The following is an 11919-nucleotide window of genomic DNA, read 5'->3' on the forward strand; positions in this document are numbered from 1 at the left end:
TTCATTCCAACTCATTAATTATGAATCCGCACACCTACTGTTTAAAGTGTATGTGATTCTTCCCAAATACATTTCAGATGGTCTAGTAGGCTTTCCGTAGTCACATCCTCTTAAGGGAGCTCTACTGCGTTGGAGGGATTTTACTGTTTAAAAGGGTACAAAAATCATTGCAAAATCATTAAAAAGACATCAAGTGGAGAGATAATGGCGCTAACAGTTTTGAGGGGGCATCTCATGTTCTCATTTCTCTTTACAGCATGCACATCTATCCATCCATTTTCTTAGCCGCTTATCCTCACGAGGGTCGCCGTTGTGCTGGAGCCTATCCCAGCTATCAACGGGCAGGAGGCGGGGTTACACCCTGAACTGGTTGCCAGCCAATCGCAGGGCACGTGGAGGTACACAGCCGTGCTCACAATCACAGCTCGGGCCATGCACTTTTTCTTTTTCTTTTTTTTTTTTTTTTTTTTTGTAACTACAATAGTCACGTGACGCAAGATGCGATGATTTGAAATTTGGACTTTACAGTGCAAACATTGGATGGAGGTTTGGTCCTTTCAATCATTAGCTGCCAGCAATGGCAAACTACGGTGCAGTTTGAAAGCGCCACAGTGCGAGCCCAACAAGTGTCCGACGAGGACCTTCCACAACCATGAATGGTTGCAAGGCTCAAGCGTCTTCTTCTTCTCCTCCTCCTCCTTCTTCTTCTGCTGCAGGAACATTTGAACAAGGGAAATCCGCGTGGATCCAAGACAGCTCGTCACAATGCCAGGAGTTTGTTTGGGTAGGTACACGTCACAAAATCATACCTAAATATGACAGATAATCATGATGTATATTGATTTAAAAGTATGTAGTATTATTCTTAAATTAATAACAGTATATTAAAAAAGGGGCAGCACGGTGAGGCAGGTGGAAAGCATTGGCCTCGCAGTTCTGAGGTCCTGGGTTCAATCCCAGCCCCCGCCTGTGTGGAGTTTGCATGTTCTCCCAGTGCCTGTGTGGGTTTTCTCCGGGTGGGCACTCCGGTTTCCTCCCACATCCCAAAATCTCTAAATTGTCCCAAGGTGTGACTGTGAGTGCGGCTGTCGTTTGTCTCCATGTGCCCTGCGATTGGCTGGCGACCAGTTCAGGGTGTAACCCCGCCTCCTGCCCGTTGACAGCTGGGATTGGCTCCAGCATTCCCCGCGACCCTTGTGAGGATAAGCGGCAAAAGAAAATGGATGGATGGATATTAAAACAGAAATACCACTAAATATTGAGGTACACAATTAGTAGCTTAATACTGTACTTTACAAATGCTATTGCTAACATCGACAAACTACTCAGAATTCAAATCATTTTAAAAATGTATGTATTTATTATTTATTATTATTATTATATTATGTGTATATTACTATATATTATTGTTTATTTATTTTTTTATTACTATATTATATATGTATATTATTATGTATTATTATTTATTTTATTTTTAGTATTATATTATATATGTATGTAAATTATTTTTATTATTATTTTTTTTATATTTTACATTGCCGGTGTGAAATGCATTGATAGTTTTGAATTTTTCTCATTTCGATCTCCTGCTAATTGCTATCATGAATGTTTATAGTGGGGAAAAAAAATCCTGCAATACTAATACTAATAATAATAATAAATGATTTCTCTGCACATTTCTGTTGCAAAAGCCCAACGTGAACTCAGGATTTGTGTGTGTGCGCGCACATCGCAGGAACACGGAGTTCTTGTACTTGATTTCATTTTTTTCCATATATATGAGCAATAAATGAAGGAGAAAGGGGCTGGCGGGAAGATAAGGAGGACCGTAATGAGCTCTTTGGGGAGGTAATAAATGGAGGACTATAAGTACTATTGAGCCAAAATCCTTGCGGATGAATAATTAATAAGCATTTTGCGCACATTACGTCCGGACTTGTGTGCCCGTTGCACTAAGGACAGCGAAGTTGAATCAAACCGAGAGCGATTACGTCCGAATTCGCTCGTGTCCAACAAAAGTCAGCGTGACGAACAATTTCAGGTGACCGCCGGCGTGGCTTGGAACTTTCCTTTTCGGTTAACGCCGCAGTGACGCTAAGTGTTGTTCGCGCAGGTGAAAGGTCAGACGGACACAATCGGATTATTTCCGGGGCGCGTCCCCGGGCCTCGGGCGACGGGTGTCAATCAAAGCGGGGGCCCGATGATCAATTAGGGAAGACGCTGACCTTTTTTTCGACGGCTGTTCTTGTTGCGAAATTTAAAGAGTTAGAAGAGGGTTGTTTTTTTTTTTTTATATACTTCATTTGACTTTATGGCTACAATAATCCATCGTTTATTGCGGCATCACAGTTCACACCCTGTATTTTGAAACTGTTTGACTCTCCCTAAACACTTTCTCCAGCCTTAAATACTATACAGCAATGCACAATGGTACAGTCCATTATGTAAATTTTATTCCTTGTCATATATATATACACATATATATTCATTTTTGTAATATTTACTCACTTATTTCACTTCAGTTTGAAAGTTTCACGATTGGAAGCACTTTTTGAGTTAAGGCCATAATTGGTTTCCATGTGACAATTTTTTTTTTTTGGGGGGGGGTTAGTAGGCTAGTTAGTGTGTATTTGTGAGACCTTTGGGCTCTTTTTTTTTTTTCTCTCGTCATAATAAAAAGTCTTAATGTGTGACTTGCCTCCGTAATCTTCCAACATGAAAAATTAAGACGCAAAATCATTAGCGGGCCGGCACCCTGAAACTGTTATTATGCAAATGGGCGTCTCAAGACTATAAATTTAGCGATGAGTGTAGCGCATGCACTTGCACACTATTTTTATTATAATTAAAAATATGCAACTATTTAAATGTGCATTTTTAGGAAGAAAAAAAAAAACAACTATCCATTGATGATGGATGTTTACTTCTTTTTTTACAGGTTCACATAAATTCACTTAAATGTGGCTATGAGAAAACTCCTTTTAAATAGTTGTAAATTGCTATGTAATAACAGTGTAGGTACCATGTAATAGGAAAAGTACACGTTAAAAGAGCTATCATTTGAGTACCGCATTATAAGGCGCACCTCCAATGAATGGCCTATTTAAAAACTTTTTCCACATATAAGTCGCACTACATTATAAGGCGCACTGGATTATAAGGCGCATAGAATAGCCGCTACAGTAGAGGCTGGGGTTAAGTTATGCGTCCACTAGATGGAGCTGCGCTAACGGCTCAATATTGATCCATATATAAGGCGCACCGGATTATAAGGCGCACAGTCGGCTTTTGAGAAAAATTTTTAAAAAGACTTTTAGGTGCGCCTTATAGTGCGGAAAATACAGAGTTAGTCTGACTCTGAAAGTGGCATTGAAACGACAACCATCACGGTCGATTCTTATTCAAGAAATTGCCGTGATCAAGATATCAAGCTAGGTAATCTGGTTTCTGGTGCTAGCTTGCGAAGTTTAGCAACTCCTGGCGGGAGATAAAAGACTGTGGGGTGGCGTTTAAGTCCATATAATGACCAGCTACTGCCACGTTTCCTGCTTCCTGATCCTGACTTTGCTGCGTCTTGAGCGCCACTCGGCTTTTGCGCTTAATACTGCCGTACAATTTCACGAGTGGCTGAATCCAGTTTTTCCGCTTGCAATTTCTCGGCTGCCTCCGCAGGTTCAGCTTGGGCAACGGCTGCAAGCGCCTCTCTTTAACGTTGCTTTTGCTAGTTCTAGCTCTGCACTTTGGACTCGGGGTTTTCTTTCCTTTCAGAGAACGAAGCTTGTGCTTTTGCCGTCTCGGTTTTGGCCCACACGCTCCAATCGTTGCGCGGGATGTGGACGAACTCGAGCTTTTCGGAGATCTTGTTGACGGTGATGCATCATCCAGTTTTAGTTTTAGTTTTCCTGCAGAACTTCTGATGAGCTCCCTCCTTTTCACTGTCATGTCCTAGACGGTGCGCTAAACTCTGAATTGATGATGCAAGACACTGTTAGTCATTGTAAGAGAGTAACTGAAAAGTGAAGAGAAAAAATTATTAGCTATGACTATTAATAACTTACAGTCAACACTAAGTGCAAAATAGAAACTCAAATTGGCTGCTACTATGATAATAATTATTGAAAAGCTGACGTTTTAAATAAGACAACCAATGAATATATGAGGTAAGCACCAGTTAGCATAAACAATTAGCAACCCATCTGCAATTATTAGCATACATCATAACAATTTATATGTCTTGCCAAAACATTATAAGTAACTCAATAAAGTTTGTTTTTAACACACACTTGCACATTAAATTACTTAACAATCAATGTAATAATAGGTACTAGGATTGCTTCTGGAAAAGTACACAAAGATGGCTCCTGCGTACATGAATCGGAGCAATCATCTTTTTCGATCTCAGCTACGTGCACGTTGCCTGTGGAGAGTCGAAATTAGTATCAAAATAAGAGTTTATATGTCTTGCCAAAACATTATAAGTAACTCAATAAAGTTGTTTTTAACACACACTTGCACATTAAATTACTTAACAATCAATGTAATAATAGGTACTAGGATTGCTTCTGGAAAAGTTACACAAAGATGGCTCCTGCGTACATGAATCGGAAGCAATCATCTTTTTCGATCTCAGCTACGTGCACGTTGCCTGTGGAGAGTCGAAATTAGTATCAAAATAAGAGTTTATATGTCTTGCCAAAACATTATAAGTAACTCAATAAAGTTTGTTTTTAACACACACTTGCACATTAAATTACTTAACAATCAATGTAATAATAGGTACTAGGATTGCTTCTGGAAAAGTTACACAAAGATGGCTCCTGCGTACATGAATCGGAAGCAATCATCTTTTTCGATCTCAGCTACGTGCACGTTGCCTGTGGAGAGTCGAAATTAGTATCAAAATAAGAGTTTCAATGCCTAAATGGACTAAAACATCCCTGGAAGGTAGCGAACTTACTGTTGAGACATGTAGTTGTATTGGCATTGAAATGTGTAATAAAGTAGTAATAAGCGGTTTAGATTTGTAACTGTAAGGCTTTTATTAATGTAAATTTGTGTGAAAGATTCTGCTACATCATGGGTCCACTGCGGGGTGGTACCTTCAAAGGATCTGCTTTTACAATGCTTTGAAAAAAAATATTTTGCTTCAGCTTCAGAACGTTTACTGTTGAGACATATACAGTAGTTGTCCTTGTAATTACAATGTAATAAAGGTGTTTTTTTTTTAATCTTTACTGAGTGCTCTTTGCATGTGTTTGCCGCACAATCAGATGGACGAGGAACAAGTACAGCCCGCTGGAGAGCCACTTAAACCGTTCAAAGGTAACACCGGTGGGGAAGCGGACCATAACAAACTCATGTACAGCGTGACGGAGGTCCCGCCCTGGTACCTGTCCATTTTCCTCGCTGTCCAGGTGGTTAAAAAAAAAAAAATTTTGGCAAAGCCAACCGTCCAATTTACCGCCGCGTCTCGTCCGGTCCACAGCATTACCTGACGGCGTTCGGCAGCAACATCGCCATCCCACTCATCTTAACGGATGGCCTGTGCTTGCAGCACGACGGCCTGACCCAGAGTCACCTCATCAACACCGTCTTCTTTGTGTCGGGCCTGTGCACCATTATGCAGGTCACCTTCGGCATCAGGTGGACACAAAGACTCTGACATTTGGTTATTTTACTACTTTGGACACCATAAATTGTCACATAAACTTTGAAAAGCATTTTTTTTTCCCAACCATAACTTCTCTCTGGTTGTTGTTCCCTTGAGGCTTCCCATCCTCCAGGGGGGCACGTTTGCCTTACTCTCCCCAGCCTTGGCCATCCTGTCTACGCCCGAGTTCCAGTGCCCCTCCTGGACCCAAAACGCCAGCCTGGTGAACGCGTCCTCGCCCGTCTTCATTGAAGTGTGGCAGACCCGAGTGAGAACGGTAAGCCGTTGCGAACCTTCTGAAACTGGAACGACAACGGACCATGTGGCGTTCTCCTGTCCCCCAGCTGCAGGGCTCTATCATGCTGGCCTCGCTCCTGCAGATCCTGGTGGGTTTTTCCGGCTTGGTGGGCTTCCTCATGCGCTTCGTGGGACCCCTCACCATCGCGCCTACCATCGCGCTCATCGGTCTATCCGTATTCGACGTGGCCGGAGTCAGGGCGGGCAGCCATTGGGGAATCTCAGTCATGTGCGTCTGTCCAACATGCAAGTGGAATGTTTGTGTGTGTTGAGTCTGTGGTTCTCAACCTGGGCTTCCAGTTTAGCTTTAGGTCAATGAAAATGAATCATTCCCGTTAGGATTAAGTCTGGTTCTTGGAAAAATGTCTCCTCTGCAAGGGTTTTCCAGGACTCAAAAAGGTTTAAGTGTGTATTACTGTACTGAAGTGGTACTAAAGTGCTTGAACATGCACAGGACTGCAGCCTTGATCATCCTGTTCTCCCAGTACCTACGATTCATCGCGCTGCCATTTCCCACATACAGCAAGGCCAGGAAACTGGACACCAAAAAGTTCTACATCTTTCAGACAATGCCAGTAGGTCCTTTAGATGCTATGGTCCAGTTAGCGTATGATGCTAACAGTTGATGTCGATTAGATTCTGCTGGGCATCACCGTCTCGTGGTTAGTGTGCCACCTGCTCACCATCTACAACGTGCTGCCATCAGAACCGGACAAATATGGACACCAGGCCCGGACGGACGTGAAGGGGGACGTAGTTGGTCAGGCTTCCTGGTTTGTCCTCCCTTATCCCGGTAAGCTTTTTTACCAATCCAGAAATATTGTTGATGATGTAAGACAGGGGTTCTCGAGATTTTTGGGTCAAGTGACACCCAAGCTACGGCTCACAGATCCTTGATTCCACTTTGAGAATCTTTAATACAGAACAACTTGTTTCTCCAGGCCAGTGGGGCACACCAAAGGCGAGCCTGGCAGGCGTTGTCGGGATGATGGCGGGTATAGTGTGCTCCATGGCAGAGTCGGTAGGCGACTATCATGCGTGCGCCAAGCTCTCGGGCGCGCCGCCTCCGCCCAAGCACGCCATCAACCGGGGAATCGGCATGGAAGGGATCGGCAGCTTGTTGGCGGGGGCCTTCGGCACCGGCAACGGCACCACCTCGTTTAGCGAGAACGTGGCCGCCCTGGGCATAACCAAGGTTTGAAAGATTCTGTTACATCATAGGTCCACTGTGGGGTGGTACCTTCAAAGGATCTGGTTTTACGATGCTTTGAAAAAAATCTTTCTCTTCAATTTAAGAACAGGAACTACCCGAGATGAGCGCCGGATTTGCAGGTAGACCGAAGTATTCATTGCTCCATTAATCACAGCGAGTCATCCAATTCCTGAAGAAACAAAGCAGCACTACATCATGACACTGCAACCACCATGTTTTATTCGACACAATGTTCCTTTTATCAAATGTAGTTTTTTACACAAAAAGAGAGTCTACGTTTTCCTAAGCCTGAACATCTCTGGAACATGGCACTACCCTTTCGTCCATGGACCTCTAACTTCGTGAAGGTCTGGTTGTGCGTCCGTGACACAGGTGGGAAGTCGAATGGTGATTCTACTCAGTGCGGTTGTCATGATCCTGATGGGGGTTCTGGGTAAAATTGGAGCCGTCTTCTCCACCATCCCTAACCCCGTGATCGGAGGGATGTTCCTGATCATGTTTGGTGTCATTGCTGCAACGGGGATATCTAACTTGCAGGTCAACTCCTCTTCTAAAATACTGTATTTTCTTATCAATTAATCCTGACTTTACTACTTCAATTTCTTTTTTATAGTCAACAGATATGAATTCCTCCAGGAACATCTTTGTGTTTGGTTTCTCCTTGTTTTCTGGGCTGGTCATTCCCACTTGGATTGCCAAGAATCCGGGTATCTTGGCCACAGGTATGTTTCCGCTGCCATGAAACTACAGCCCAAGGTAGGAGTTTTCAAACATTTGTGTACCTTAGTTTGAGAACCTCTGACCCTAAACAAATGTCTTGGGGTTTCTCCACAGGCCTACCTGAAGTGGACGCCGTGTTGCAGATCCTTTTTAGCACTCATATGTTTGTTGGAGGCTTCCTGGGGTTCTTCTTGGACAATACCATTCCCGGTAAGTGCAAGGCTAAAGCACCCTCAGGGGTAATCCTGTTCATTTTCTTAAAGGTTTTTCTTGGGATTCAGGTACCGTACGTGAGCGTGGACTGTTCGCTCTAGACGAAGTCCACCTAGACAACTCTGGTACCATGGAAACTGAGGACATTTACAACCTACCTTTCGGTATCACAACCAGGCTCCTGTCACGGCCTTGGGTTCGCAAAATCCCGTTCTGCCCTTGGCGAGGGCAAGACACTAGGTGCAAGTCAGACAAAGGCACATCCAAGAAGACAAGTACAGAGCAGGAACAAATTCTTTGAGTGACTTTTGAGGATTGCCTATAATGTACCGTACATTTCGGTATACCATACTTGTTTAAACCACAAACATTCTGGTTTTATCTCTGATTTGGCTTCTACACTTTGGACAAAACTGTTTCTTTTCAAGTCTTCGAAAAGCTGCGAACATGTGGTGGAACCCTCAAATGTTCTGCTTTTGTTCACTTGCCTCTCCTTTGGAACATACTTTTACACCTTATATCTCTCATAAAAAGGATCACCATAGCTTATTACTGCGCTAGAACCCATATTGGTTCCATCGTACTACCTTTGACTTAAAACCATACCTGTGGCTTTTGGGCACTGGAAGAAGTACAAACATGAACTGGTATCCTTATAGGTCCTGCAAAAGACCGAAGTGTACAACTCTGACTTTGTGGGGGGGCATATACCAGTATATTTTGCCTTACCATCCATCCATCCATCCATCCATCCATTTTCTACCACTTCTCTGGGTCGGGTCACGGGGGAATTAGCTTCAGCAGGGATACCCAGACTTCCGTTTCCCCAGCCACCTCTTCCAGCTCTTCCTGAGAGATCCCGAGGCGTTCCCCCTGGCCAGCCGAGTGACATAGTCTCTCCAGCGTGTCCTGGGTCGTCCCTCTGGTCTCTTTCCAGGACATACCTGGAACACCTCACCAGGGATGTGTCCAGGAGGCATCCAGATCAGATGGGGTAGTATCATCATTGCCTCTGTTTTACCCCTGACACCTCTTGAGAAAAAAAAAAAAAAAAAAACCCTCAAAAAGTCTGCTCATCTACCCTCGACTTTTTCTATGGAAAATTCATGTAACATTTGGGTCATGGAAAAAGGACAAAACACGGTTATTTGATAAAAAGTTCGACTCTCCTTGTTTTGACTCTTCTTTGGAACATATCAACTGTATTTGTTGTTATTTGGCAGTGGAAAAGGTAGAAACATAGGGCTGCACCCTTACAGGTTCTGCTGTTCTACCCGACTCTAGAACATAGCTTTAACTTTTTGGTCCGGGAAGAGGTACAAATACTTTCCAGGAAGTCCAACACTAAGCCCTGTGGGTTACATTAGTGTACCAAGAGGGAAAGATACGGGTGACTGGAAGAGGGTACACACTATCGGGTTACCACGGCCTGTCATTTGGGTGCTACCCTCGAAGGTACCCTTGACTCCCTTTTGGAACACGATGGTACCATACTGATACCTCAGAGTCCAGGTTCCGGGTTCCATGTTTGTCCCTTTTTTTTTTCGTCACCATGAATTATTGCTGCTACTTTTACATCTATGGTTTCCTATTCACCTGTTATTCCGTCAGTGCATGTCATTGTATTGCAGTAGAAAACGCGCCTAGCAACAAAGTAAAGTGTTTATTGCCGGACGCGCTCAGTCTTTGTCATATTGCTTTACAACGATTCCATGAGAGATAACGGTCTGTGTGAAAGGAAATAACTCAAGATTGTTGTCAGATTCCAGGACAGTAATAATACGTTGGCGTGTCCCAGGCCGAACCCTCCTGATTCTTTGAAATGCTCACAAAGTCCTTACTTTGAAAACCTAACCACGGCTTTAACACTAACACTTTAAACCTGAATCTAATTTCTTTTATCCTGTTTTGATAAACATAACATTTGCTTGAAACTCTAACACTGACTTGAAAACCTTATCCTGTCCAAATCATGACATTTCCTTGAAACCCAAACCATTTAAGACCCTAATCTTCATTAGAAACTCCAACCCAGAATTCAATCTCCAACTTGAAACCCAAATCTTGACTCGCTAACGTAACTTGATACATACGTAACTTGATAGCCTAACGTTGGCTGCGACCCTTGTGAGGATAAGTGGCCTGGAAAATGGGACATGGACCTCATTTTCAGGGAATCCTTCATATTCGAGCACAGGATCGCTCATCAGTTCACAGTAACTCAAAGGTATCCTTGGGCTCGATGAATCTACATTTCAACAGGCAGCCATTGAGAACATTAGTGAGGTCTACGGGGTCCCCCTGAAACCGTTCTGATGAAGACTCTGTCCTTGTGACATGCAGAGTCAGGAGACTCAACGTGAACAGAAACGTGTGAGCGTGACAGAAAAGATGAACCGACATCTTTTGATATTCACTCCACCACGACGAGCGCAAACCAAAACATCCGTCACGGGTGCTTGAACACGAACACGTTTCACTCGTGTAAGTTTACTTTGAAAGGTTCCCGACACGTGCGATTATGCAGCTGGAGAGTCTGCGGCTGCAACTCGCGGCAATAACATCTGACAATAGGAGATTATTATCGTAGGATTATTATCATAGGATGAATCATGCTAGGCTTTTTGTGGGCATTACAGAGACAGATCAGTTTGTTCAATGAATCCGCATTTGGTCATTAAATTCAAGCAGGAGTGCGAGTCCGTTTCTAAATTCCGTCTTTTTCAGTCTATTTTAGAGCACTTGTGGTTTAGTTTAAACCTTAATACAAAGCTGGTACTTGAGGTAACCTTAGTACCAACCGTAACTGACTGAAGGACAAGAAACAGTTTTTAAGGGAATATTACAGTGATGCCTCGGTTCTCGACGACAATCCGTTCCAGAAAACGGTTCGAGAAGTGATTTGTTCGAAAACCGAATCAATGTTTCCCATTACAATGAATGGATGAAGAAATAATGCGTTCCAAGCCTAAAAAAATTAGGCTTTTTAAAGCATTTTTAAAGCTTTTCCTGATAACAAACTGCATAGTAGAAATACAAGTATAGTTTAAATATTTTATATAATAAAAAAATTAAGAAATATATTTATCTACTGCTTAAAATGTATGCTTTAGTAGCCAAGTACCCTAGGCTGGGAGTGGATTGCCTTATCTGTAGTGACTTGGACCCCAGCCTTGTAAACTTTATTTTTTTTTATTAACAAAAGTCCAGAATAACTTTAAAAAAGCAACTTTCCTTCTTTGGAGCAATGATTGTAACGTGGTAGTCCTTGATAAGAAGAAAAAAAACAGTCACTACCGGGACACGTCTGTGTACAGAGGCTGCGTTATACAGAATAACAAAAGTGCGCTGGTTGCGCCACGCACATTATGTTATTTCCGTTTTTTTTTTCCAGCGGCGTGGGAATTCACAACAAAACGCGTCGTGGGTCAGCCGGTCTGGCCACGCGCAATATGTTATTTCCGGGTGTTGTGGGGGCGTTCGAGTACCGATTTTCGTCCGAAAACAGAAGCAAAAAAAATCTCGAAAAGCTCGTTCGAAAACTGATTCGTTCGAGAACCGAAGCGTCTAAACGTTTACCACGTCGCAATTTTTGCTCAACTTCTTAAGCTCCGATGTAAAATCGTCTTTGCGTACTCTATGCAGTAGCCTGACCTCAAATCAACACTTTGCATTGCATTTCGTTGCATTAAAATGTACCCAGACTGTATTCGACTGGATTAGTCTACTTTTTTTTTAACAATTACCCGTGACTCTACATATGGAAGTGCAAGATTGTAACAAGTGTGAAAGCTCCCTGGTGTGAGAAATATACTAAAATATTCAT

General features: G+C 42.9%; 1 protein-coding gene across 5 annotated transcripts; it reads left to right on the top strand.

Annotated features, from left to right (window-relative positions):
* Positions 1-551: 551 nt before the first annotated feature.
* LOC133496572 (solute carrier family 23 member 1-like) lies at positions 552-9395 on the top strand. Of its 5 annotated transcripts, none has more exons than XM_061812318.1 (12): positions 552-784; positions 5271-5414; positions 5486-5643; positions 5768-5927; positions 5995-6176; positions 6402-6522; positions 6584-6740; positions 6889-7142; positions 7533-7697; positions 7774-7882; positions 7995-8090; positions 8162-9395. In XM_061812318.1, exons 1-12 carry the CDS (start codon positions 653-655, stop codon positions 8392-8394), a joined length of 1911 nt encoding a protein of 636 aa, XP_061668302.1. In that variant the 5' UTR covers positions 552-652; the 3' UTR covers positions 8395-9395. The 5 variants fall into 5 exon arrangements, with proteins under 5 accessions (XP_061668302.1, XP_061668303.1, XP_061668304.1 ...); XM_061812319.1 differs by having other exon boundaries at positions 6001-6176; XM_061812320.1 differs by having other exon boundaries at positions 5271-5322.
* Positions 9396-11919: the final 2524 nt, after the last annotated feature.

Source organism: Syngnathoides biaculeatus, chromosome 23, assembly GCF_019802595.1.
Source record: "Syngnathoides biaculeatus isolate LvHL_M chromosome 23, ASM1980259v1, whole genome shotgun sequence".
Lineage (NCBI taxonomy): Eukaryota > Metazoa > Chordata > Actinopteri > Syngnathiformes > Syngnathidae > Syngnathoides > Syngnathoides biaculeatus.

What these genes read in the sequence shown, in the direction of transcription:
- LOC133496572 (XM_061812318.1), top strand. Translation starts at nt 653, where the DNA reads ATGAATGGTTGCAAGGCTCAAGCGTCTTCTTCTTCTCCTCCTCCTCCT. An exon ending in GGCAGACCCGAGTGAGAACG is followed by an intron (nt 5,928 to 5,994) that starts GTAAGCCGTTGC and finishes CCTGTCCCCCAG; the next exon opens with CTGCAGGGCTCTATCATGCT. An exon ending in ACATCTTTCAGACAATGCCA is followed by an intron (nt 6,523 to 6,583) that starts GTAGGTCCTTTA and finishes GATGTCGATTAG; the next exon opens with ATTCTGCTGGGCATCACCGT.